This window comes from Colletotrichum gloeosporioides (assembly GCF_011800055.1).
Source record: "Colletotrichum gloeosporioides strain Lc1 chromosome Unknown consensus_38, whole genome shotgun sequence".
In the NCBI taxonomy this organism is placed as follows: domain Eukaryota; kingdom Fungi; phylum Ascomycota; class Sordariomycetes; order Glomerellales; family Glomerellaceae; genus Colletotrichum; species Colletotrichum gloeosporioides.
The window spans coordinates 250,228-276,333 of record NW_025544683.1 but is presented as its reverse complement, the minus strand read 5'-3'; the positions used below and the strand labels follow the sequence as shown (position 1 = coordinate 276,333).

The window sequence follows — 26,106 nt, the reverse complement described above, 5'->3', positions numbered from 1 at the left end:
AAATGTAAACATAAATACAGAATAACATCATATAGCTCCATCCTACATTCAAACAATGTTCAAATTCTTGGAACCCGTCAGCCTCAGCCGCTGGCGCTTTGCCTGGCTTGTTCAGCTTCCACCCCTTAGTAGTTCACCCGACCCAGATGGGCGCCGGTAAACTCTGCAAAGTAAATGGCGTCCGGTTGCTGGTTGTTAAGATCACATGGGGCGCTGACGCTAGTGGGAGTGACGTACTCCACGAGCTGCTGAGTCTCGGGGTCGTACTGTGCAACGCGGTTTCCAAGGAAGACCAGGTTACCCTCTACAAAGTAGACCTTGCCATCGTTACCAACACGGATCGGACCAGGCAACGCCAGTGCCCCGGAGGAACCGATGCTAATAAGCCCATTCTCAACCACAGTGGAGTTGCCCGCAGCGCGGATGTCGGCGATGAACATCTCAGTCACCTCGCCCGTTGTGACATCGATGGTTCCAAAGTTTCCACCGCCAGTTCCCGTCCACCAGATGAGGCCGTTCTTATCCGTCGCGACACCTTGAACCAGGGATAGCGGTGTTGGGATTTCGTACTCCTTGATCTCCTTGGTGTTCACATCAATGGTTCCGACCCTGTTGCCCAGGATTTCCGAGAAGACCATGGTGTTGCCCGGGCCAGCTTGGATGATAAGAGGCGCCGAGAGGGGGTTTGGCAGCGGGTACAAGTCGTACTTGTGGGTGTCAATGTCGAACCGACCAATGGCGTTGAGGCCGACGGACGTGAACCACGCTCCACGGTCACGGCCACCGGCGACGTCGATGGTGACGCGGATTCCGGCAGGGAGATTGTCGAGGACAGAGATATTCGTCCAAGGGAAGGGGTATTCGGTCATGCTGCCATCCTTCGGGTCCAATTTCACCATGCTGTTGCCAACGACTTCGGAAAACCACAGGTTACCGTCCGCCAGGAACTCCATGCCGCTGGGCAGTCCCACAGGGTTGTTCAGTGGGAATCTTGTTTGCTCGCCGCTCGTCAGATTCACCCGTAGGATCGTGTTTGACGCAATGAGTTCGACCCAGGCAATGTCGAGTTGGTCAGGGTGGAACTCCGTCTCGCAAGCGGTATCGAGTAAGGTGACAGCAGCATATTCCTCGAGTCCTTTCTCCCGTCTAGGCCGGTTATGTCCCGGAGTTGCACTGACGACAGTTGAGGAGCCGAGTAGAAGGCTGACGAAAGTTGAGGTCTTCATTTTTAACAAAATATCAACAGTAAAAAGAGCGACGATTAAGTTGGCAAATAAGGCGAGAAGGACTGACGATACCAAATGCTGCAAACTGATGCCACTCACTTACAGCGGGATATTGCTAGAAGTATATAAACACGCAAGATTCCCGCCAAGGGGTTGTTCACTTGCATACGTTTTGGGCAGAGAGAAATTTGACCTGGCAAATACGGTGCAATCCCTCCCTACACCGCTGGGTACGAATTCGTCCATTCGGCACGTGGCTCGGGGAATTTCTTGTGGTTGAAAGCTGACTCGGTTCCTCGTTGTCGGTACTTTTCTGATGTCCGCTGTCATGGAGTCTGCTGGAATCTGATGACTGGAACCCATGGCCGGGTAATGAGATGGAGAGTGTGCCATCAAAGGCGGGTCCTCCTATCCTTCCTTGTCCTCCTCTTAGAGACCCCTTTCATCTTCTAATTTTTGAGCCCAGGCCGAGAGCGGCCACCGGCCCTGGGAAGGTTGCCCCGTACAGAATTTCGGTTCGGCACAAACCGGGTCCCCCCAGGCTGTCAGACAAGGTTTCTTACGTCGCGGGCCGTCCTCAGCTACACTCAATTTGTCTAGCAGCCAACGCGTTTCGTTGTCTTCATCCTGTCTCATTACTCGTGACCTGTGTATCCTGACGCTAGCCGAACGAATCAAAAGACGGTGTTCCTCTACACCGTTGCGAGGAGATTCCCCATCCCACGGACACAACCCAAGTGCCAGAAGCACTGGATACAGCAACTGAAAGCAATTCTTTGGGAACTCCCGATCATACGACGCTGGTCAGAAACCCTCACCACCAGCATGGGCCCAAGTGACTGGGCCGCAGGCGACCCAGGTCAGGTGAAATGGCCCTATTGCCTAAAATGACACAGCAAATACCATAAGTGGCCAATGGCCTCTCCCTGGAGGTCATTGGGGGGCATAATGGGCATTTACGGGGCGGCGGGCATTCCAATGGTCTCTACTTAGGGCGCGAATGTGTTCTGGAGACATTGCGGAATGATCCCAAGAAGTGAGCGTTTCCCGCCACGGGAATCCATTCCGAAGTGAGTTGCGGCTTTTTGATACCACACCATGCTTTGACGGAAGCATCCGTCTTGGTATCAAATTACAAGCGTATCAAAAGGACTAATCAATGAGCTCAACAAATATTGAATGCCGATCAAAAGTCAATCCTCTCGTGAGCGACAATCATGGTCCTCCACTAGAAGTCCATCCCCTTCATGACACTGACTCGAGCATTCCTCCAACCTCGCCAGGGAAATCAGAGAACTCCCATTTCTAATATCCGTCGAGACTATCTTTCGCCCCCAAAAGCCGGGTCCGAGCACTATGCAGAATCCACCGGGTCCATAGCAGCTTACGAGCACCCTTGAGGAACGTAACGTGGGGTGAACTGTTTATCCACCGTAGCTCACAGACCCCCTTCACCAACTCTCAGTTGCTCATCTTGGGTGGGCAGGAAATTCAGCCACGGGCCCTCATTAATGTATCGAGCAAACCCACTCGCCTTCATACTATCACTGACCCAAGGTGAGACGCGACGGAGGGCATTGAGCCACCATGTGTCCATAGCCTCGTAGCGCGTGATGTAACCAGAAGCGTTCACGATGAGGTCGGCATGCGGCCGCTGCTTCTTCTCGTACTCGTCGAACGTGGTGGCCAGTTCGGTGGTGGTCGGTTTTCGCATGCGATCCTCCTCGCATCTGCGCAAGAGGGGCACGAGCTCGTTCATAAGATGCACAACGCCCTCCACTGCGAGATTGCCCCCTAGTCCCGGGTTGACAGTCGCCTTGTGCACTGCGTCCCCCAAAAGGACAACCCTGCCACCGGAATTCCATTTCGTCTGAAGCACTCCCTCTTCGAGCGCCACCATGTTCGCTTTGACTCGGGTGTCCCATAGGTCCTTGAAAGTGTATCCAGGGCCGAGGTTGCGGTCTCCATACTTCTCGATTGTGGCCAGTGTTTGCTCGTCGGTGAAGCGCGGGGTGTTCGGGGTCTTGGTGACTTGGTCACTTTTGACGAATAGAAACCAAAACACGAGATCGCGAACACCGGCAGCAGAAACGCCAGAAAAGCCGGGGTAGTAGACGTTGTGGACCATGCGCTCCGGAAGAAACAGTTCTCCCTTTGCGTTCATGTTCCTTGAGGTAGCAAAGATGGCGTGATAGGTGCTGACATAGCACTCACGCATCTTTTGTGCGGCGGCGGCATCAGTGCTGCCGAGCTTTTCTGCTAGGAGACTCCGAACATGGCTATGGACGCCGTCGGCGCCTAGCAAGATGTCCCCCTTCAGCTTCTCGCCGCTTTCCGTCGTCACTTCTACGCCTTCTGCGGACTCGACGAACGAGGCCACTCCGGAGTTCGTGCGGATGCGAGACTTGTCCTTGATGGTATTATAGATACAGCTAAGCCAGAACTTGCGTTCCATGAATGCTGTGCAGCGGCCGTGACACCTGGTGTTGTTCTGCTTCAGCCACTTATCCTTTAGAGCATGTGCATTTGACTTACTGCTTGGATATCTCCTGCAATATCGAAGAGTCCTCGAACAAGACGCCGTTCTCATCATAGTGTTGCCTGTTCTCAAGGGGTAGTACGCCTGCCCTGATCTCAGGCCATACCCCCAACTGCTCCATCACCCGCTGGGTATGCGGGTGAATGGAGATGGATGCTCCTAAATGCGGAGCGATTTCACGCTTCTCCAACAGGACGTAAGAGATCCCGGCCTTCTCCAAAGCCAGTGCAGTGGTCAGGCCCACCAAGCTACCACCTGCGATGATAACGTGGAACCTTTGTGCCGAGTCTGCCATGTCGTCGGTAAGCATTCTGTCAGAGGTATTCACGGTGTTGTCTGGAGCTGTTGTCCAACGACTTGGCTACAAGACCCTCCACACTTATATGCATTGTTACAGGGAGTAAGCCCTCGGCAGGAGGTACGTACTTAGGCGGCACACACCGCCTGAACAACGGTTGTGGATCTTCTCTATCTGCTTTGGGTCCTGGGCCTGGCCAGGCACACAAGTTAGGGGTGGAACGCATCAACACAGGGAAGAGATTTAATACGACACGTGCGTTATAAGGTCACGCCATGTAGTTGAAAATCTCCGACGTATTGAGAAGTCGCAGCGGCGCCATCCTAAAGCATTCCAGAAAACACTGATGCAGCGTGGAATGAGCCCCCATTAGACCCCGTCAATGATCACGCACTTCGGCGCCGCCGTTAAATCCTCACGGAGTGTGGGATTGATCGTCGCGGTAGCCGTTGGCAAGTTCACTGCTGCCAAGGGAGGTCATGCCGGGGGGCGTTTCCGGCAACATGATCATCTCGTACCCAAAGTCAAAAAAGTAGAGCGAAATGTGGAACCCCTCTGCCGTGTGTTGGTGCGCAAGCCAAACCAACCAGATACTTCCAGGTACCAAAGAAAGAGGCGAGTCAGGTCTGGTAGCGACAGCGAGCGCCCTGTCAGTCTGCAGGGCCGTATCAATGAATCCATCTCCTCGTGGCCGATCACTCGCTTACTACCTAGTACAGCAGCATCAAGGGTCTATTCCCCATATTCGGCATTTGCAGACAGACGGTGGAGAGCCCCTGAAGGATTCGTAAGTTCTGGCAGAAGTTCTGGCAGAAATTGTCGCCAACTCATATATAGTCGGAGTCAACCGGAGTTATGCAGGCTCCGTGTTTTCAACCCCCTCTTGGCACTTGTTGCTCTGTCACTGACCACAAGCTCCCCTCAGCCGATTCATCGCGGGCATCTTTTCCCGAATCCTAGAGATGTCAAACATTGGAAGTTCGGAGCTTGGCGCTGATGAGAAGTATGAGATCGCTGTCTCGTATGGGACCATCATATCAACAGGCGTTTTAGCAATCTTGGTTTGCAGCACGAGGGTATGTATTCGAAAGTGTGATAATCAGGAAAACTGCTAACAGTTGGTGTCATGAAAGCTTTACGTTCGCAAATATGTGATCAACGCCTTTGGAATTGACGATTGGGCTTGCCTCGTTGGTTTGGTGAGTTATCTTGTCAACGCTATCGTCCCTCAGGACCGCTAGTACTAATGATTGCGCTAGATCTCTGTAACCATGTTCAATGGCGTTGGGCTGGCTATTGTGCACTACGGCGTCGGGAAACACATTCAACATGTTTCACAAGAGCATTTGGAGATGTGGTTTTTGGTACATATTCTCTTTTCCTGGCTGATCAACTGAAGCTGCTTCTAATACGACCTTTCAGTTATACTACATCTGCATCTGCATATACTTGTTTGTTTCTCTAGCCGTCAAGTCCAGCATCCTTTTACTCCTGCGGCGAGTGTTCCCAACACGTAGGTTCTCTGCTCTATTGACATTTCTCTTTCCGTTGCATCCTGATCTGACCTTCTCTTTTAGCCTATATTCAACACACGACGCTCGGGTTGATGATATTCCTTGTGCTCTTTACGATATCGGGCTCGATCGTTGGAGCGTTTCAGTGCACCCCACCCAAATATGCGTATCAACTGGAGTTCCTCATGTCGCCCGACAGGGCAAAATACTGCTTCTCCACGGATGTTACCTATGGAATCTTCATGTACCAGGCCGCCACACTTTTTGCCTGTGACATTATCATATTCCTCCTTCCATTCCCGGCGTTGGTGAAACTACACATTGGCTCTGCCAAGAAGACGGCTCTCTTATTGGTCTTTGGAAGCGGCTTAGTAGCCTGCATCGCGCCCGCCATCAGGTTCGAAAGCATACAGTTCTATAAGTCTGGATCCTCAGACACAACTTGTAAGTTCGAACACTTGGCTTTCAAAAGACTTTGACGAGTCGCTAATGATTTTACTCCACAGACGCGGGAGCGAGTTCCTTGTATTGGATGGCCATTGAGTACAACCTTGGCTTGGTGGCCGGGTCTTTGGCGGGACTGCGGCCTCTGGTTTCCAAAGTCGTCACTGCGCTGCGGTCAAGCAGAGGGAATTCAGCCTACAAGAGCAATCAATTCACGCCATCTTATCAGCTCGAAAATTGCGACAATAAACACTGGAATTCTTCCGAGCGCAGTGGGACCAAGAACAGTAGATATCAGGGGGACAGCGTCCTCGAGGCCACGGTCTTGGGCGACCGCAGTTCCGATGACAGCGGCCGCCAGCACATACTAAAGACCCAGTCTGTCAGCATTATTACGGAGGAATCGGGGGACGTTTCTTCGCTCGGGAACGCACGTCTGCCCTGGCAAGGACTTGACCAGAAGAAGTAGTCATATCAATGTTAATGAGTTGTCAAGGGGTTTAGGGGGGTCTGTAAAAGTGACAAACGCTTCCCGGCTGGTTTCCGGTACTCAGATATCTCGACCAAGAAGATGATCCAGAACAACATATGTCCAGTCACCGACAGGATAATGGCCCAGTAGACTCCGAAGAGTCTCTGCCCTGCGGTAAAGTCGCCATCCATGGAGAAGATGGCAGAGACCGCAGGAAAAGGAACCGCCACCATTGCCAAGTTTGTTGATTGCCCTGCACTTCGAGCTTGTTGATTGTTGGTGAAGAAGCATCGCATATCGGCTTCCTTCGCAAAGTTGTCCATCGATGTCTCATGTGTAACCTCAACCTATTGTGGCATGCCGTCGATTATTTTCCGAAGTTTCTCTTCCGGGGTCAACTGTCCTTGGTTCCGGTTGTTTGCCAAGCCATGCGCCGACACGATAAGGTCGTAGGCGGTCCCGCATGGATCGAGGTCTGGTGCGAGGAAGGAACTTATCACGTATCGCATGACACGCCGTCTTTCGCGGATGTCGCGCCCCTCGTCAACAATCTTCTGGTAAGCTTGGCCATCGATGTCAGAGATGGCTAATGATAGCCTGTCGAAGTTGGAGATTTGGGCAACCATTGGGCGGGCTAGGTCCAAGAACAAGCAGCCTGGAGGCAAGGTGCGGTGGTTCTGCATGAAGATAGCGATCAGGCGACCACTCAGAAAGACTTTGGAAGGCGAGAGAAGGGTCGCTTCCCATGAGAAACTCGGAAATGTTGATGCTGATGCAGATGCATTGCATGATCATGAGTCTCTTGCGGCCACAGACGTGGGCTCTGGATCGGATTGGCTGCCTGATTGTGAGCCAAGAGCTAATGACGCCTAGTCAGCAACAGCGATGAGGGGAGGGTGGTCAGAAGCTAAGCGAGGCGGAAAGAGTACATTCAACAGGCATTTTCAACCAAAGTGAAGCTGGCCGGGAGTCATTGACAATCCGATTCGTTTTTGGACGGACAAGGACACTAGAGTTGGTTGTTGACGGATAACCGATCGGCGACGACTGGTTAACACTGAGAACAAAACATGTCAGCTACCGGGTGTTATTGGCATGTCATGATCTACAGAAGATGCAGCTCCGCCCCCACAAAGCCAGGATCTCATCAGATCCATTGGCAGGCATTATGCATGACTGCTGCCATCCATTCAAATACCCCTCTTTAATACCTCACCTCTAGAGTTACAGGCGCCTTGGTGCCCTGCATCGGGCTGACGGCTTCCTCTACAGCAGCCAGTGTAACAGCAAATGAGTGCGAAGCAGAATGACAATTCGAGGCTTCCGACCTTTCATGACCTTCCAAACCCATGGCGCAGCCCTTAAACATGCATGAGCTCAGCCGCACTCAGTTTTTGGTTACTTTTGGCCCACATTTCGCCATTCGCCACGGGATGTCAGAAGTGGTTGACTCGGCATCTAAAACTGCCATCATCCCAGGGACCCACCCCTATTTGGAGCTCTACCTCTGTTGCTCTATGATTTCTCGCTATTTTTAGCGTCTTCCGCCAAATCAAGACGTATAATGGAAAGCCTACGCCCAAGAGACTCAGATGATGCATCACCCAGTATGTATCATGCTGTATCCGATATATCAGAAGACGAAACTGCCTCGACAGTGAATCGTCAAGAGCAACAGACCCCCGACTTACTGCCGACAAGAGACAACCACGATCAAGGCGTTGCCTTCATCTCTGGGCCCCGCGAGCATCATGCTGTATCAGACATTTCAGAAGACGAAGCTGCCGAGGCAGCGAATCGTCACGAGCAAGAGACCACCGACTTACGGCCGACAAAGGACAACCACGATCAAGATGTTGCCTTCATCAACAAGCCTCGCGAAAAGGGAAGCTTTGACGCTGCCAAATGGATCGTCTTCTACGCCGCACTAGCTAGCCTCCCGATGCTTTGTTTTTCAGCTGTGCTTCTGGGCATTCTTATCAAGAATTGGATCGAGACCGTTGATTCAACGAGCGATGATGCTGTTGCTTTAGGCTACTATATAGTAGATTTTCCTGCTGCTCGGCTGATCTTTGTTTCTTCATGGAGTAGCAGCGTTGCGCCCCGGCTAGCCAGCATTGTGATGGGTCTCTATCTCTTCAGAACGGCCAAGGGATTACTTAAAAGATCGTCCACAAACGAAATGGCTCGACTGCCGACACCATATCAATTGGTACTCCTAATAGGTCTGTCGACTGGCTCACTTGGGCATCTTTGGAAGTACGTGAAGTACGGGTGGACAAGCAAGCATAAGTTTGCTTCTTTGATCAAATCAACCGGTGCCGTTCTGATAATTTTTCAACTCCTCGGGTGAGTAAGACAAGCTTTGCTGGTCATTTCAAGCGCTTCCGGATTTCAGGCTGATGCTCTTCCTCCGGCAGCTTGGCAATTTTCGGACTTGATTCTTTGCTTCATTTTACAACCGAAGTAAGTCAACGGGACTTCATAATGCAAAGTACGGAATAGCTGACGATGTAAACCCATTTTAGGCTGTGCTCTATATGAGAAACTCGACTTCAGACGCCGTGCAGCAGTCATTTAGCCGAGGCTTATCTAGCCGATGCACTTCGCTCGACGACTTCCATGAATACCCATGCACTTACGTGCGAGCCGTCACTGGACAAGGCCTAGAAGACTCGTCAGAAACTACATCGGTATTCAGCGATAGGTCGACACAACATAGCCTGTTTAACTTCACCACGCCGGCCTCGGATGGATCAGATGCAAGCCTCATCTTTCTTGGCCCAGCTTCCAATTCAATATCGAACGAGCTGGAATACACCGCCAGTACCATTGGTGTCCAGACCTCCTGCAAGCCTATCAGCCAGTTGTGTCAACTGAGCGCTCCTATTGGAGCTGCTACTCCATATAATTGCAGCTCTGGATTCTACGGTGATCTTCAGAGTATAACGCTCAACTCGACCGCAACCTCATGGAAGGCGAATGATGAACATCTCGTCTTTGGAGCCGACTTCCTGGATGACAACTTCACCCAGCCGTATAACAATTACAGCTCACAAGAAGATCGCAGCGATATTTCTGTTTCTCCCGGACATAATCTGCCAAGTAGCTGGTACATGGCTGTGGCATTCCGCCTTGACTTCGGAGTCAAAAGTTCAAACATTCCCAATGATCCAGAGATAACAATTCCGGTACATGGTGGCGCTGCCTTCATTTTGCGCTGCCAAGTAGCTACATACGAGGTGAAGTATACCTCATTCAACGGATCTCTCTCGCATGTTTCTACCACACTTGCCAATGGGTCTGTCGCGTGGCTATACAACAGCGTCATCCCAGCGCCGGGTACGCCTTCTATCATGATAACCCAAGGCACCGACATAGCAATCATGGGCAATAGCTCTGCTGAAATAGCCTCTGAATGGGGTACGCAGTTCTCACGGGTAGCCGTATCCATCCTAGCTCCTGTTTACGAGGGTCGTTCAAACCTTGCCGAGTCGACGATACGGTCTGCCATTCTTACGCGTGTCCCGCGAGCTCCTCTGTTAGGCATTGTTGTGCTAAACATTGTCTTTGCCATATTTGGACTTCTTTTGGGCTGCATGGCGTTGGCGTCCAACTCAGAGAGCGTTGCAGCTGTTGCTGGTGGATTGAGTATCGACGGCTTAGTGGCCTCAATCTTTGAAGATGACGGGGGCATGGTTGAAGGAGCCGAAATAGAGAAATGCTTCTCTGAAAACGTGCAAGGAGGAGCCGTTAGGGTTGGACTTCACGAGGAACGCCCAGGTCAGTGGGACCTGGTTAAGAAGACGCAGTAGACGATAGAGAGCTTGTATACGCACACACATACGACTTGATCATACCCCGGATAAGCTATCGATGCCTCATATATTTAGATCATCGCTGGTGTTCAAAATTTTCTTACTGAACTATGCATTGTGCCCGATCTTGTTGGGTTGGCAAGAGGTACTTGGCTGGAAACAACGGCGTCGAAATTGAGCCCGCTGACACCTGGCGCCGGTTCCGATTCACAGGAGAATAGGAGCCGTGAATGTTTGTGAAGCAGCAAGTTTGAGTCACGAGATTTGCAGGCGCCTTATTCTCGTCGCATCAGGTAAGGGTCGTGAACTTGCCCTCGCCAGCTACGAAGGTGCTATTGGTAATACAATACACTTTTGGCATTCGTGTTACTCACTTTAGTGTTCACTACAGCCTGATAGGCACTTTTGCTAGGTCCCATGCGCAACCATTGTTAAGTTCGTTCTCGCTACCTTATCCTATGAAGTGTACCGTTGTTCAACAGGACTGCCGACCTAGCAACCCATTGATGATATCCAATTCCAAATTTGGACTTAAAAAAGAATCGTTGTGAGTTGTTATTTTAGCCTGAGTAGTAGGAAATGGGAGAAGATCTCTGCTCACTAAAAGATTGCCGCGTATTCGCGTCGCTTAATTATTTGTCCCTGACCAGCGTCAGTGTCCCTGGGTGCAAATGTTGAGACCCACTTTAAGCTCACTTCGGACCACATTTCCTCAACTACGGCGCGCCCTTCATGTCAATTGGTTGGAAGATCTTAGAATGAAACAGAACACCGAGCCAAATTTCATGATAATCATAAGTCGAGCGTAACACTCATCGCATTTTTAATTCGGAGACCGTCAATCTTTTACTCAGGGCATTTCCGTGCCCCTCATCAGTCACAATGGCCGCAGCCGCCCGCACCTACCTGGCCTTCCAGCACAACGCCAAACTCCACACCCTCAAGACAATCGTCACCGCAATCCGCCCCTTCGCCGACCTCGAAGAGTCCAACCGTCAGCTCTTCAAAGATGGCAGCGACCAAGACCACGTCGTCGTGACGGAGCAGACCATCTTCCACCCCCAAGGCGGCGGCCAGCCCTCCGATGTCGGCTCCATGACGACATCGTCAGGCGCGTCATTTTCAGTCAACTTGGTGCGCATGGACGGCGTGCGCGACGGCCAGGTGCTGCATTTCGGGCGCTTCAGCGGCGCGAACGCGATATTCAAGGAGGGCGACGAAGTGGAGCAGGCGATTGACGTCGAGAAGAGGCTGCTGTACTCGCGGTACCACACTGCTGGCCACGTGCTCGGTGCAGCGGTGCGGCATCTGCTGGAGAAGGAGGTCGAGGGGTTCGATGAGCTGAAGGCGTCGCATTTTCCGGACTCGGCGAATTGTGAGTTTCAGGGGCTGATTGATGGGAAGCACAAGGACTCCATCCAGACGAAAGTTAATGAGTTTTTGGATGCGAAGATGCCGGTCAAGGTTGACTTCTGGGATGAAGAGGACTTTAAGAAGCGGGGGTTGGAGAGGCTTATCCCGGACAGGAGTCTGGCGCCGCCTGGGGAGAAGTTCAGGGTCGTTGAGATTGTGGGCGCGGAGGTGTATCCTTGCGGAGGAACGCATGTCGATACGACGGACTTGTGTGGTGATACGACGGTGAGGAAGATCTCCAGGAGTAAGGGCAAGTCAAAGGTCAGCTATGCGGTGGCTGCAGAGGCACCAGCCCAGTCATAGATGAGGGATGCATATACACAATAGAGCCATGATAGAAATGAAGCTTCCAAGCAATTGATGTGTGATTAGTTCAGAGGTTGAAGAATCGCCACGCGTCTCAACCGTCTCTAGTCTGAAGAGTCTATGTCTAGGGTATGCAAACAATTCGCTAATCAACGCGATGCCCATCATTAAACGCCGTAATGCATGTCGCCTCCCGATACGTCTAGTCGCGCAGGAGCGCAATTCCAGAAATGGCCCGGTCCTCATCGTAGAACAGCTTCTTCTTCTCCGTTCCGTCAAAGTTGCTGCGGTAGATGCTTCCACCCAGGTCACCGAAGTAGACGTGGCCGTTCTCCTTGTCGAGTTTCACGCCGATGGCCTCGTTGAGATGCCTGACCAGGATCTCGAACCTTTCGGAACCAGTCGCCGCCAATAGACCAGTCTTGGGGTCGATATGAGCCCTGTTGAGGGTGTTGCCCTTGGGGATCTCACCGCGGTCAGTCCAGAAGATGGTGTTCGAGTCTTCGTCGACTTCGATGTCAATGCACTCGGGCAGCTTGTCCAGGAAGCACTCAATGTCGTCTCTCGTCTCGGCAGTCTTTCCCTCGGGCATCTCGATGTTGGCGCAGAAGATGCGGCCCTGGCCTGACTTGGGTGCGCCCTTCTGAGTCCAGTAGAACCTGCCAAGCTTGGGAGCGACGGAGATACCGACACACCATGACTTGACGTCCTCAGGATCATTTCCCGAAGCAACCAAGGTCTCGAGCTCGCTGCCGTCGAGGTTGGATCGGTACACTCTCATACCCTCGCGATCGCTGAAGTAAATCTTCCTCGACTCAGGCTCCACCACGAGCTGCTTGGGCGTGTTGATGACACCCGGCACGAACAAAGACTGGACATCGCTGCCGTCGAGGTTGGCAGAGTAGACAGCACCGTCCTGCTCGCCGGGGGTGCCCATGCAGGTCCAGAACATGCGCTTGGTCTCCTCGTCGATGTCGATGCCATCGGGAACGTGCTGGCGGTCGACAAGCACCTTCTCGAGCTTGCCCTTCGACGAGAGCTGAATGACTTGGCCAGATGTTGCTTGGTTGTTGGAGCGGCCCAGGCCGAGGTCGAGGGCGACGATCTTGGGGAGGTGAGGGTAGAGACCGCCCTTGGTTGACTTGGTGCCGAGTCTGCCCTTGGAGAGGTACTCGCGTTCGAGGAAGTCGACAGTGTTTTCGGGAGAGAGGCCGCGCTCCTTGACGTAGTGCTTTTCGATGAAGGCGACAGTGTCGAGACCAACCTCTGTCAAAATGTTAGTACTTGGCACGGGAGATTAAGTCAGGATCGGGTGAGCTTACCATCCATCATCACGCAAGGTCCCACGCCACGCTTGCCAAGCTCAACGAACAGAGCATCAATCTCCTCTGGGCTCGAGACACCTTCAGCCAAAATCCACAGAGTCTCGCGCTTAATCGCAGCCCACAGACGGTTGAAGATGAAGCCAGTCGACTCCTTTCTCGCAGTAAACGGCCTCGTGCCGACCTCCTTCTGCCTGTCCGTCATGAACGGGAAAATATCAGGGTTGGTGTGTCCACAGGTCATCAGTTCGACGACCATATTGCCCGGAGGCATGTAGTAATGCGTGTTCATGATGCGCGTCTTAGTCTCATCCTTGACCTTGTCGAGCATCTCCGAGGAGCGGTATGAAGACGAGTTGCTTGCCAGGATGGCGTCTGCGGGTGCCTTGGCCTCGAGCTCAGCAAATGTGTCGATCTTGATCTCGATCCTTTCGGGTACGGCCTCGATCACGAGCCAGGCGTTCTTGACGGCGGTCTCGAGGTCTTGGAAACATTGTACGGTACCGGGGCGTTTCGTGCCTGATGCCGGGTAGCTGTCGACGTTCTGCTTGACGTAGTCCAGGCAGGGCTGGTGTTGCTTGACGTCTGGTTCGCGGACTTGGACGTTGTAGCCGCCGGAAGCCCAAGTCGTAGCAATGCGGCGACCGAGAACGCCTCCGCCGAGCACCGCGACCGGGCGCTCGCCGTAGTTTGATGGTAATGAAGACATTGATGTGAGTGTGATTATGTTTGGTTGTGGAGAGAAAAGCGTATCAATTATTTCAGATGCGTTAATGTTTCTCAATATCGAAGCGCCCTACGAAACGAGGGAGCCAAGCATCGGGAGATATTTATACGCATGCCTTCGAAGTCGACTAGAAACCTCCGTCGAACTTTTCGGCGGGCCAAGTTCGTCATCTCTCCGACGGTGCCGGGCCAGCCAGGGTCGGCGTCCCGTTATCTTGGATGCCGTGGGTCGCGCGGATGCAGGGTCAAAGGCAGCCCCCATGGGAACCGCGGTTGGTGGCGTGTCGTGAGTCGAGAACACAGTTCAGACGGATGACGCAGTTGTTTGATAAATTGGGACTTGGGCCCATTGTCGGGATTTTGGTGCCGATCACCGGGGTCGGCATCGCCGTCTAGCGGGCCCACCTGAATTCTTCAATTCCGCGTGCGACTTGGGGACGCTCGAAGTGATCATCACCTTGGCTCAGAGAGCATAAAACCGGAAATCTTTGCGTCCAATGATCATTTAGGCAGCGTCCCTATCGTTATGGAGCTTGGGACATGTTTCGTCGGACGTCTTGAAGTGTTTCTCATGTTTGATCCCTCATAACCAGCTCGATACTCTGAGCGGAATTCGACCGCTCTAGGCAAAGCAGCAATTCCGCGCTAAGTCCGCATCCTCGGCATCTGGTGGGGCAGGCCCGTTCTTATGGATCCGGCCTCGGCACCCGCGAGCTTATGCGGTGGAGCCCCCACTCCCGGCCTCGGCATTGAAAGATGAGCTGGCCAAGCCCGTATCCCGCTATTCGTGTCACCAGGTTGCTGCCGTTCCTTCGCGGAGATGATAAGGCGCGAGGATCGCTCTACACCCGGGGCAGCTTGACGGAGGTAAACTCTGCCGAATCCCGTCAATTCTTCGAAATACTTGGGCAACCCAGCATAATTGTGAAGGTCGGTCGGGCTGCCGATGATGTCTCATATGGGAGCGTTTGCGCTGTCGCAGCCCTTAGCGATCTTTCACGAAACTCGTGCACATAGAACATGAGTGAGAACTTCAAGGACATGAGACTTATCCCGTCTTCATTGCTGGTCATGCTTGACCTGCATCTTGCATTCAACATTGTCTTCTGCATCAAATTTGATAAGTCGTGGTATCTTGCTATGAGACAACAACCTTGGCGAACTCCCCACTATCAATAGCCCATTCGACCTATTATCATTAAACGTTATCATCATCCTTCCCATCCGGCCCCTTGGTAACAGACCCTGCCTCCGCCTCCTGGGCATGCAAAACTCTCCGCTGATCCTCTTTGTGCGTCAGATAGGTCAGTCCGGTGGTCCAGACGATCAGAGCAATGGAGCTGGCGATCATGGCCCACATGCCCCTCTGCAACTCGCGTGTTAGCCTGGCCTCATGACATGTGACTTTTGACAGCTGCGGGTGGGAAATTGACTTACGGTGAACCACGGCGCCATCGATGCGCCGTAAAAGACGATGCTCCACCACGCGTTGATTGCATTGCTGCCCAAGTTCATACCGGCGAGAACCACGCCGCGGAAGACGCCTTCCTCGTATCTCATCGCGTCGTTGCACCATGCGAAGAAGGTCGCTTGGCAGGCGTACACGGCACCGGCCCAATAGTAGGCACCGAAGACTACAGAGGTGGACTTGGCGCTGGTGGGGTCCTTCGCGGCGACGAGGATCATGATGGAAGTCACCACACCGGTGAGGCCGATGAAGTAGGCGACGAGGTATCGCTTTCCGCCCAGGAAATCGGTGAGCGTTGCCCAAAAGAGGGTTGACACGATGCCGACGGCCGGTACACCCGTGGGATAGTTGTTAAGTTGAGGGATGGTGTACTTGTTCGTCGGGTGGCTCTTCATGTACAGTCCCAGAAGCGAGTTGGTGCTGAAGGACTCCGTCTCTCCGGCGATGATCCAAAGCATGACGAATCCCCACCAGTACCACGAAGTCAGCACCTTCTTGGCGAAGCGGAAAGTGAGCGGCGACTTCTCCTGGATCTCAGGCACGCGGGACGCAGCCAACTTGCGCTCTTCCTCTGTGAGATAGAACGCCTTGGTCGTGTGCGGCGTGTCGGGGAAGAAGATGAAGCCGTAGATGGCGACGGGGATGGTCATCAGGCCGTCGATGATGAAAAGCCAGCGCCATCCGCTCAGTCCGTGGAGGCCGTCCATGCTGCTGTGGATGCCGGTCTGGATGAAGCCGCCGAAGAAGGTTCCCGCGAGACCGGACGCGGTGAAGATGCCGCTTCGCTTGCCGAGCTCGCGCTCCGTGTACCATGCTCCGAGGATGTAGTGCGTGCCGACGAAGGTTGATGCTTCGGCGACACCCTGGAAGAATCTGATAGCCATGATGGCCTTCGGACTGTGGACACTGGCGGTGCACATGGTCAAGCCGCCCCAGATGATCATCATGAGCGGGAACCAGAATCGCGGTTTCACATAGTGAAGGGAGAGGTTAGAGGGAATCTGGCCAATGACATAGCTGTGCGGACGTCAACAATGGCTCTTAGCAATGGGCGATGCTGACAACATACCCTACTGTAAAGCAGGTATTGATCTGGTTGAGCTGGTCGCCAACGAAGCCGAGCTCTTCTTTCATACCAGAGACGTACGCATTGTTCAGGTTTGTTCGGTCCAGCTGCGCTGTTGTAAGAGAGTAATTCCTCAACTTGTAGATGTGTAGGACTCACGTAGTTGACCAGGTAGCTCAAACAACAGAACGTGAGAATGAAGAAGTCAATCTACGATCCAATCAGCGGGCATGTTACGGTCTGCAATCAACACAGGAGCTCACCTTCTGGATGAGCTTGCGTTCGCCGGGCTGATATTCAACATGCAAATACTGGCGAATCTTATCGAGGGCCATCCTGACGACGTTCCAGAGTATCTGATCTCAGAGACCAATTACGAAGAAGATTGGAGTCGGAAAACCAGGCATTCCTTTCACCCAAGAGGCTGCAGCAATACCGAAGAAACAGTCTCGGCTTCTTATGAGCTCACCGGGTCACGTCGCCTTTCCCACTGTCAGAGCTCCCTTGACCGGGCCCTGGACTTATCGTTGTCGCGATGATAGGGTCAAGATAAGGCAGCAAAGCCAAGCGATAGGGGGGCCAGGGTCTTGCTGTGGTGGCCCAACAACAACACCCAGGTACAGTTTTTGCTGGATTGCTAACGTGGGCCCCGGCAGTATCGGCGGGAGCAATACCGTTTAGACGACTGTCGGCGGCCTTTTCTTGCGTTGTTCACGGCGTCTTATCGCATGTCCGCGTCGAAGGTTGTTCTGATTGCCGACCGTGTCGGCTCCGTCGCAAAACGTTGTGATTCGGCGAGTGTGCGGCACTGTGAAGGCTTCCAAGACTCGTTATCACCGTCTGATCCCATCAGGGTGCGATCGTCCCAACACCAACCAGAAAGGAGCGATAAGCTTACCTCCCGGCTCTCGGGGTCCCTGTCCGAGGCTGCCGTTGAAGCTGTTGCGCCTCTTGATCTGTGAAGCTCAATCACGCCGGATACGCGGTGCAAGCAACCCCCCAAATTGCTCAGCCTTGTGACCAGTTTGACGCGTGGTTGAGGGGCGATTGAGGCTGGCGATTATTTCAGAACAGAGTTTGGAGTCATCGGCGCTCGGCGATATCAATCGTGAATTGAGTTGAGAGAATTAGGGCTAGTCGGAATCGCTAGACGCGTCCCACTTCGCGCTTGATACAACGCGTCGTTGCTACCCGTGGACGTTGAATAGACAAGATTCTCTCAACCGACTTGTCTGCCGTGAGAAACATCTTGACCACGTCCTTTTTAAGACATCACAAGATGCGGGGATACTCGCTGGACGATCCCTTGTCGGCTCGGGGTATTCTTCCGCTGCACTAACGACGCCTAAATCTTTCCCGCCCGTGGTGTCTGTTTGTCTCTTCCCTGTACCGCCAAGATACGTCATTGACTCAGCCATTCGCGGCAAGAAAACCAACGGACGCCGCCGTCCGTCTTTGGCGCGCTTCTTCGACGAAGTCGTCTTTGACGGTTGCAAATCGGCCGAAGGACGGCTTGGGACTCGTCTTTAGCGCGACCACCTCCGCAGTCTTCTGCGCCCAGACACCTGTATCGGCCTGCATTTGCCCACGGGGTTTCATGCATCATACGAGTCTCCGCATCTCCATCGTTCCTGTGATCGATAAATATGCAGCTTTATCACTGCCGGGACTGGATAACGATACCCCGGCAGCCTGGTAACAGGACGGGCCCGTCTTATCTTGCCGAGACACCGACCCTCAGCGATTGACCCCAAATTGTATAATGGATCTCCACTCCCCTCACAGTCTCCGCGGCGCCGTTCTAGCACTGTTAGCTCGCCCTCTAGTCGCTTCCCCTCGCAAGATGCACGATCTCGGACGATGCGTCCCGAGTCCATCACCGATGACCGGTGCTGTATTGCGCCATGAGGAGGGTCCTTATGCCCCCGGTAGCCGCGCGTGCTTGTATTTAACAACTTTGGCGTGTCTCGGTGCGCGCGCTGAAGAATCTCTCTTATCGTGGACTGTCTTGCACACTCGAACTTGTGCGCCGCGACACGGAAAATCGTTACCGACTTTAATACGAAATAATGGGCAGTCTTAAAACGGAAGGTTCAGCTCCCTGGGAGTTGGCTGGTGCCAAGAAGCGCGAGGCCCTCGCATCATCGATCCCCTCAGAATGGCGCATCCCACAGAATCTGCTCCCTCCAGAGTCCCAGGAGGACGTCACGGGTTGGCCTGAGACATCGGGCTGGTTCACCCCAAAAGAGCTGGCCATCACCGAACTCAATGCTGCCGAGCTGCTCCCGAAGCTTGCGTCTGGAGAGCTCAAGTCTATCGACGTCACCAAGGCCTTTTGCAAGCGCGCTGCGGCGGCGCATCAACTCGTAAGCTTGGGGTCGATCGCATGGTGGAATAGAATCAACTGACGCTGACATTCGCCTTGAAAGACAAACTGCCTCTCTGAAACATGCTTTGACCGCGCCTTCGCAACGGCACAGGCTCTCGATGAACACCTGGAGCGCACCGGCAAGCCTGTCGGACCCTTCCACGGATTGCCGATCTCACTCAAGGACAACTTCAACCTGAAGGGTTTGGACGCCACTGTAGGAATCGCCTCACACGTGGGTAGCCCGGCCGATCACGATGCTGCGCTGGCGACGCTCTTGGAAGAGGCTGGCGCGGTATTATACGTCAAGACGAACGTTCCTACCGCGATGATGATTGCCGAGTCAGTCAACAACGTGTTTGGAAGGACTGTCAACCCGAGGAACAGGAATCTTACTAGTGGTGGAAGTTCGGGTGGAGAGTCTGCTTTGATCGTGATGAAAGGCAGCCCTTGGGGCATCGGCACTGATATTGGTACGTCCCGAGAACTTTGGCGACTCGCCTTTCGTTGTGATTGCTAATCAGCATTTTCCAGGTGGCTCCCTGCGCATTCCGGCCGCGTGCACCGGCATCTTCACCCTCCGCCCCTCATTCGGCCGCTTCCCCACTCTCGGCTGCCGATCCGGCATGGGCGGCCAAGAAGCAGTTCAGTCTGTCAACGGCCCGATGACCCGAACGATCACCGACCTCGAGCTTTACAGCAAGACAGTCGTCAACCGCCAAACGTGGCAATATGACCCTCGCTGCGTCCCCATCGCGTGGAGAGATGTCGAACTCCCCAGCAAGCTTAAGATTGCTGTCATGTGGAACGACGGCATGGTCAGGCCGACTCCTCCCGTCGCACGCGCCCTCCATGAGACCGTCGAGAAGCTCAAGGCGGCAGGTCACGAGATTGTTGAGTGGGACCCGAAGGACCAAAAGGAGGGACTGAGTCTGCTCGACCGCATGTTCGTCGCGGACGGCGGTATTTCCATCAAGAAGGAGTTGGACAAGACGGAAGAGCCGTGGAGGCCTGAGATGGCGGCTTACTCCAAGGCAAAGGAGCTCGGCACATATGACATGTGGCAGCTTCACCTGCAGAGGACGGCGTTCCAGAAGAGGTACCTCGATCGGTGGGTTACGGCGGGTATTGATGCCATCCTGTGCCCTACAACGCCGTTTACAAGTGTCAAGAACGGCACGTTTAAGCATGGTGAGTTGTTCCCTTTGAATATAAGTGAGGAAAAGGTGCTAACAATGATGCAGTGGGATATACCGGTGTCTACAACGTGCTGGATTATTCTTGCGTGTCTTTCCCTACTGGCTTGTCTGCGGATAAGAGTGTGGACGCACCCAGCTCAGGAGACACGCCGTTGGGACCGGTCTGCGAAGCAGTACATGCCGAATGTGAGTACAATAAAAACAGAATCTCATCTATCATCGCTAACCACTATTGCAGACGACCCGAACGATGTTCATGGAATGCCAATCAGCTTGCAACTTGTTGCTAGACGCCTAGAGGAAGAGAAGGCAATCGCCATGGTCAAACAAATACTAGAGGTTATTTGAACAGAGTCAATAGGCAAATAGAATAATACGTCTTCATTATCGTCAACTTCGAGGTGGCTTTATCCCATTTGTGTGATTTGCGAATCCGCAAGCGTACAAGAACGCTTGAAAAAGAAAACCAAAAACAAAAAGGGGTAATTCCATGTGAAGATAACCGCCGCCCAAGTTTCAGTCTATCTTGATGTGAAGGATTCAATTTTTTTTAATAACAGAAACCGATTCTTGCGTGAGTGTGTTCTTAAATACGCACACTAAGCATAATTGGGAAACAAGATGCTTTCAAAGTTGTCTGGCGTTTCATGAAATATACAAGCAATTATTCCCTCATGAAGGAACCCAGGGATAAACCTCATCATAGCAACAGAGCAACCAGCTAACTTGCGTCTAAATGCATTGCATCGCCATGTAGAGGTCATGCTATTGGAAAAAAGGACGTTGGTTTTTGTACACGCAGGGAAATGCATGAATCCATATTATCGACATCCGGGCTCTCTAAACCTACATGTGGTGCATGGAGGTTGCATATGGTGTCATTTGGTTGCTTGGCAGGTGCTACCTTTTACGCCATCGTTAATCATTGTTAACAGACTTAGTGAACATGTCTCACTGAATTATCCAAAAGTACTACATGCCATGCATGTCATAAGCCTTGCAGCAAACTTGGTGAACCCTCTCGCTTTGGATAATGGCCCAAGATGAAGACAGATGAAGGTCTTGTCATTTGCTTGCACCGAAAGCGACGTGAAAAATCCGTAAACATTGCTGATCTGCGTCCTTCAATTGTGCCACGCAAATTGTGCTTAGTCTTCATGGAGACATGTAACAACATTTCTACGGTCGCAAAATGTTGTTAATAAATAATAAGGTGTCAACGCCCGTGGCATGATCTAAGGCAAAACAGCTGAGATTGGAGAGCCACTGGCAACTATTCGTCATTTCAAAAAATCTGTTTCCCTTGCTCCTCCCCTCGCAAACGATCCAGCGAGCCGGGGGTCATGCGGCCAAGACGATTGATGCACCTGGCCAAGACCCTTGGCGATCACATCCCGCCAGCCAAGAATCTTGGCCGCCCTTGGCTGGACTGCCATCTTCAACCCACAATGCAGGATGCGGACCTAAATTGAACGTCGTTTGAATGTCTCTCTTCTTTTTACAATACACATCGTGGCTTTTGAGTCTTGGAACAAGTGAAGATGGATTTCCTGAGTCGCCGGCTCCAAATATGATGATAGGAGGAGCAACAAGAGCGGGTCAGCAGTTGAAAAATGGTGGGGATGTTCACTATTTACCTTAGTGCAATCAGTGCTATGATGGACAAGCTTCTATCCCATCTCAGTTTCCTTTCTGGTATGATCGGCCGTTCCCGAACTGCTAAAAACATCGCTCAAGTGGACCTACGCCGGCTGTGCTTTCACTTCTGGCCTGTCCCCTCATCTGACTAGGATCATTGATGGCCGCGGTTCATCCCATTTTACCGCTCGCCAATTGCAGCCCATATTGTTGACACGTTCAAAATTTAACCCACTCGTCCAAATTGCAAGTTACTGCTCTGTTCAATGCATTCTTTGCCTGCGAAAACAAGCCAACGAAGACTCAATGTTGTACTGGCAAAACACAAACCCGGGCTACAACATCCACACAGACGGGGCATATCCGAGCAGTTCGTTGCCTCGGCATCTCGTCGCTATTCCCGGCTCCGCGCCGGGAGCTACCGCGATCAACTTTACGTAGCTTTTGACGGGAACACTGAAAAAATAACCTTGAATCAAGCGCACTGATAACGGACATCGCCGCAGAACCCCAATACTGCGCCTGTTTCTGTATATCTCATATGTAATCCATGCCGATGATTCGACCGCTGGTCCCTGGCTCCCTGCCCCTGGATATTACCCCATGGCACCTACCATTTTTGAGATGAACCGCCGCAATGAGCCTTCCTAACTTGCTTAGCGGAAAGCGTGGAACCACAACATAAACACCCAATTGCTCCTCTTCCCGTGCTCCCGTCTCTTCTCCCCGCCCACATGCCGACATCACAAGATGCATCGCTACCCACCCCACTGATTTGCTTGGTTGGCTGTCCCATGCATGCTACCCACCGTGCGTCCGCACCTCCTCGTCCTGGCTGGACTTTCCGAAGCTTTTCTTGAATAAACTCATGCTTGGCCCATATGTCTTGCATAAGGGTACCCTTGATTCGTCTCCTTCCAAAACAAGCTTAGATTGCATCGGCCTTACGATTCTCAGCGGCTGAGAAGCTGTACCATGATGATTCTCAACGTGGATTCACCTCCTTGACGTGGCAATGCCTCCGCTATACCTTATCTGCGCCCATGTTCGTGACCGGCTGTTGAGAATGCCAAGAATGGGGAACATCGAGTATATATAGCGAAGAAGTGTTCGCTCAACATCGTATTCTTTTCTTGTCTCTCCAGCCACCGCTCGACACTCCAGTCCATCGATCAACATGGTTGCCAAAGCCCTCTCCGTCGCCCTCCTGGCTGGTGCCGCCTCGGCCACCTGCCCCCTCTCGGTCCAGATCTCCAACTCTGATGCCCACGTTGTCAGCGTCGCTGTCACCAACACCGGCTCCGAGACTCTCCAGGTCTTCAAGGGCAACACGGTCTTCAGCGACCATGCCACCAAGGATCTCCTTGTGACCGATGCCGGTATGTTTACACCTCCAATCCGACAATTGGCAGATGTACATCCAGAACATGAACTAACTTGACGCAGAGGGAAACGCTCTTCCGTTCCAGGGCATCTACGTCAACTACAAGCGCCAGGGCCTTGACGCCAGCGCTTTCCAGAAGATCGATGCTGGCGAGACTGTCACCGTCTCCGTCAACGCCGCCAAGAGCTACAAGCTCGAGGGCATCGACGAGGCCAAGATCACCGCCATCCAGGGCTTCCGCTATGCCACTGGCGCCGAGGCTCCTGCCGACTTCAAGAGCCTCGCCTCTTGCGACGATGTCACCTCCGGCGAGGTCGCGGTCACTCCCGACCAGGCCGTTGTCGCCAAGCAGCACATCTCCCGCCGCAACAGCCCCACCCGCTCCCGCGTCGAGAAGCGCTCCATCACCTACTCCTCTTGCTCCGCTTCTCAGACTTCCGCTCTGAAGACCAGCGTCAGCAACGCCATCTCCATGGCCAAGGCCGCCTCCACCGCTGCTGGCACCTCCTCCTACTACTACACCACCTGGTTCAAGTCCACCTCCGTCGTCTCCAAGGTCCAGACCATCTACAACGACGTTGCCGGCGTCCAGACCACCTCCCCCAAGATCTCCTGCACGGACACCTACAGTGACTGCACTGACGGCTCCGCCCTGCTGTACACTGTCCCCGACGACAACGTCATCGTCCCCTGCCCTAACAACGGCTTCTGGGGCTTCCCCGAGCTTGCTTCTCAGTGCTCCGGCGACGACTACGACCGCGCCGGCAGCATCCTCCACGAGATGACCCACTTGTACGGCACCGGCGATTACGGCTACGGCTACGTCGCTGCCCAGGCTCTGTCTGCTACCAGGGCTGCCGCTAACGCCGACACCTACGAGATGTACGCTGAGAGCGTCCGCCTCGGTGGCTGCACCGTCGGCTAAATCTTTGCGACTTACGAATTTTAAGAGATCAGAGGGGGTGTGGTGACCGGATGGGAGGCGCGAGGTTGACGGTACTTGTGTGCCTCGCTGAAGGGCTCATCTGGGTGGATTCATGTAGTTAATTTGTTCTCGCCTTCAGTTACATACTTTGAGAAACAATGGAGCATTTGAGGACTATACTCCTGAGCTTCCGATTGGTTTTCTGGTGCATCCAATGTTACACAGGCGACAAATCAGGCTGCGTGCCAAGTGAATGCCTTCATGTGCCCACTTCAGATTACCAATGAGATATCGATTCGTGGAACTTGGTTACCTGACCCATATATCGCTCACAGCCTGCTTAGACTCAAGCCTGATTACTTTTGTAAGTTTCTCCGCACAAGAAAAAAACTCGGTCATTTTTCCTACCGCCTCAAAAGGATTCCGGACAAGATGGCTTCGGTCACCAAGCTATGCGAGTATTGCTCGCTGATCGACTTTGGCTACCTTCGCAATCCTACTGCCGCGGAAATTGACTCTCTCAACGCTGGCGGAAGGCCTACTGAGGATCGATTCCCCCTCAAGTTTGGCCAGCCTATCGACGGCGACCCGAGTTGGACCTTGGGTCGCACGAGCCGAATTCGTGCCTCGGCGGCCACCTGTGTCTTTTGCGAAGCTGTCAAAGACGTTCTGGATCAGTACAATGATGAGCTTAGAAAATTGGCTGGTGTTGGCTTGACCGATCCCTTGTGCTATGCTACATGTGACATTGCCGGGGCCTTACAACCTCCAAAGGGCACTATTTGGGAAGGAGCTCAGCCCGGAGAGGCGAATCCGGAGTTTATCATGAGACGTTTGGCAATTTACTTCATTCCTTTCGGCGAGAACAGCAAAAATGGACTAAATCCTGGACGCGTGGGCTTCAAGGAGGCGTCTTGGAAGCGGATATTTCACTGCTTCCAGACGTACGATGTCGCAAGATCGCAGGATTCCTTCAACGCGAGAACCTTCTTTGGAGGCACTCATAATCCAAGCGACATTCTCTTTGCGGGGAGAACCAGGCCATCCAAGGTGGACATGCGTCTTCCGATTCAATGGGTTAAACATTGCAAGGAAAACCACACCTCATCGTGTGGTTCTGCACAAGTGGAAGATCAAGACGGAGATCAAGGCATAGCTGGAGGCTCCAGGTACTCCAGGTCAGTGTGTCATATTACTGCAATGGTTGTCAATGAAGACTGACATGAAATCGAAGCCATCCAGTCCCTGGACATATGCCTGGGTATATGCCTGTGTTTCGTCTCATAGATGTAGAAACGATGGGAATTGTGGAACGCACAGACGTGCTACTCAAAGATCTGAACTACATGACTTTGAGCTACGTGTGGGGTAAAACCCCCCAGAATGAGATGTTATTCGAGGGGAATCGCAACAAGCTACGGAAAGAGAATTCACTCAGAGGCCGCCTCTCTCGGACCATCGAAGATGCCTGCAAATTCACGAAAGACATGGGGACTCGATACATATGGGTAGATGCTCTCTGTATTGTTTAGGATAGCGATGCACACAAAGCAGTGCAGATTGGCAAAATGGCGGACATATACGCGAATGCCCTGCTCAACATCATTGCTGCCAGCGGCAAAGACTCTCACGCCGGTTTGCCTGGTATTTCAACTGACCGAAATCGGGTGCAGAAAGAGATTACAATAAGAACATCGACATACGAGGAAGGAATATCCCTCTTGTCTACGTTGAGCCATACATCAAGCCGATTTTCAAACTTTACCTCGGACACGACATGGTCCTCTAGGGGGTGGACATTGCAAGAACGAGCTGTCTCACGAAGGAGCATCACGATTCTTGATGAGCAAATCACCTGGGCCTGTTGCGAGTCACACTGGAGTGAGGAGACTAACTCAGAGGCATCCGCTGTTGTTTCATGGTTCAACTTGTCAGGTTCCGAATCCTATCTCAATTCGGCATACAGAGACCGGTACGCGC

General features: G+C 52.8%; 11 protein-coding genes across 11 annotated transcripts; 7 read left to right on the top strand and 4 right to left on the bottom strand.

Moving 5' to 3' along the window:
- Positions 1 to 125: 125 nt before the first annotated feature.
- Positions 126 to 1,226, bottom strand: GCG54_00013608 (uncharacterized protein; the record flags this gene model as incomplete). The annotated part of the gene is made up of 1 exon (XM_045413459.1): positions 126 to 1,226. The coding sequence occupies one exon, from the start codon at positions 1,224 to 1,226 to the stop codon at positions 126 to 128; it is 1,101 nt and encodes a 366-aa protein (XP_045265093.1).
- A 1,438-nt stretch (positions 1,227 to 2,664) lies between these two features.
- On the bottom strand, positions 2,665 to 4,060 carry GCG54_00013607 (FAD-dependent monooxygenase paxM; the record flags this gene model as incomplete). The annotated part of the gene is made up of 2 exons (XM_045413458.1): positions 2,665 to 3,706; positions 3,762 to 4,060. 2 exons carry the CDS (start codon positions 4,058 to 4,060, stop codon positions 2,665 to 2,667), a joined length of 1,341 nt encoding a protein of 446 aa, XP_045265092.1.
- A 965-nt stretch (positions 4,061 to 5,025) lies between these two features.
- GCG54_00013606 (uncharacterized protein) lies at positions 5,026 to 6,490 on the top strand (the record flags this gene model as incomplete). The annotated part of the gene is made up of 6 exons (XM_045413457.1): positions 5,026 to 5,139; positions 5,197 to 5,262; positions 5,323 to 5,427; positions 5,486 to 5,576; positions 5,641 to 6,021; positions 6,084 to 6,490. 6 exons carry the CDS (start codon positions 5,026 to 5,028, stop codon positions 6,488 to 6,490), a joined length of 1,164 nt encoding a protein of 387 aa, XP_045265091.1.
- Positions 6,491 to 8,102: 1,612 nt separating this feature from the next.
- On the top strand, positions 8,103 to 10,308 carry GCG54_00013605 (uncharacterized protein; the record flags this gene model as incomplete). Its single annotated transcript, XM_045413456.1, has 4 exons — positions 8,103 to 8,842; positions 8,914 to 8,959; positions 9,053 to 9,135; positions 9,216 to 10,308. The coding sequence occupies 4 exons, from the start codon at positions 8,103 to 8,105 to the stop codon at positions 10,306 to 10,308; spliced, it is 1,962 nt and encodes a 653-aa protein (XP_045265090.1).
- An 885-nt stretch (positions 10,309 to 11,193) lies between these two features.
- GCG54_00013604 (Alanine--tRNA ligase) lies at positions 11,194 to 12,027 on the top strand (the record flags this gene model as incomplete). Its single annotated transcript, XM_045413455.1, has 1 exon — positions 11,194 to 12,027. One exon carries the CDS (start codon positions 11,194 to 11,196, stop codon positions 12,025 to 12,027), a length of 834 nt encoding a protein of 277 aa, XP_045265089.1.
- Positions 12,028 to 12,232: 205 nt separating this feature from the next.
- Positions 12,233 to 14,061, bottom strand: GCG54_00013603 (3-hydroxyacyl-CoA dehydrogenase-like protein LAM1; the record flags this gene model as incomplete). Its single annotated transcript, XM_045413454.1, has 2 exons — positions 12,233 to 13,296; positions 13,353 to 14,061. 2 exons carry the CDS (start codon positions 14,059 to 14,061, stop codon positions 12,233 to 12,235), a joined length of 1,773 nt encoding a protein of 590 aa, XP_045265088.1.
- Positions 14,062 to 15,276: 1,215 nt separating this feature from the next.
- GCG54_00013602 (Pantothenate transporter liz1) lies at positions 15,277 to 16,947 on the bottom strand (the record flags this gene model as incomplete). Its single annotated transcript, XM_045413453.1, has 5 exons — positions 15,277 to 15,444; positions 15,516 to 16,563; positions 16,616 to 16,719; positions 16,772 to 16,822; positions 16,876 to 16,947. 5 exons carry the CDS (start codon positions 16,945 to 16,947, stop codon positions 15,277 to 15,279), a joined length of 1,443 nt encoding a protein of 480 aa, XP_045265087.1.
- Positions 16,948 to 18,681: 1,734 nt separating this feature from the next.
- On the top strand, positions 18,682 to 20,527 carry GCG54_00013601 (Acetamidase; the record flags this gene model as incomplete). The annotated part of the gene is made up of 5 exons (XM_045413452.1): positions 18,682 to 18,978; positions 19,042 to 19,453; positions 19,515 to 20,171; positions 20,225 to 20,365; positions 20,418 to 20,527. The coding sequence occupies 5 exons, from the start codon at positions 18,682 to 18,684 to the stop codon at positions 20,525 to 20,527; spliced, it is 1,617 nt and encodes a 538-aa protein (XP_045265086.1).
- Positions 20,528 to 22,994: 2,467 nt separating this feature from the next.
- GCG54_00013600 (uncharacterized protein) lies at positions 22,995 to 24,126 on the top strand (the record flags this gene model as incomplete). Its single annotated transcript, XM_045413451.1, has 2 exons — positions 22,995 to 23,196; positions 23,264 to 24,126. The coding sequence occupies 2 exons, from the start codon at positions 22,995 to 22,997 to the stop codon at positions 24,124 to 24,126; spliced, it is 1,065 nt and encodes a 354-aa protein (XP_045265085.1).
- A 432-nt stretch (positions 24,127 to 24,558) lies between these two features.
- GCG54_00013599 (uncharacterized protein) lies at positions 24,559 to 25,658 on the top strand (the record flags this gene model as incomplete). The annotated part of the gene is made up of 2 exons (XM_045413450.1): positions 24,559 to 25,237; positions 25,414 to 25,658. The coding sequence occupies 2 exons, from the start codon at positions 24,559 to 24,561 to the stop codon at positions 25,656 to 25,658; spliced, it is 924 nt and encodes a 307-aa protein (XP_045265084.1).
- A 36-nt stretch (positions 25,659 to 25,694) lies between these two features.
- On the top strand, positions 25,695 to 25,915 carry GCG54_00013598 (uncharacterized protein; the record flags this gene model as incomplete). The annotated part of the gene is made up of 2 exons (XM_045413449.1): positions 25,695 to 25,770; positions 25,800 to 25,915. The coding sequence occupies 2 exons, from the start codon at positions 25,695 to 25,697 to the stop codon at positions 25,913 to 25,915; spliced, it is 192 nt and encodes a 63-aa protein (XP_045265083.1).
- Between the last annotated feature and the right edge of the window lie 191 nt (positions 25,916 to 26,106).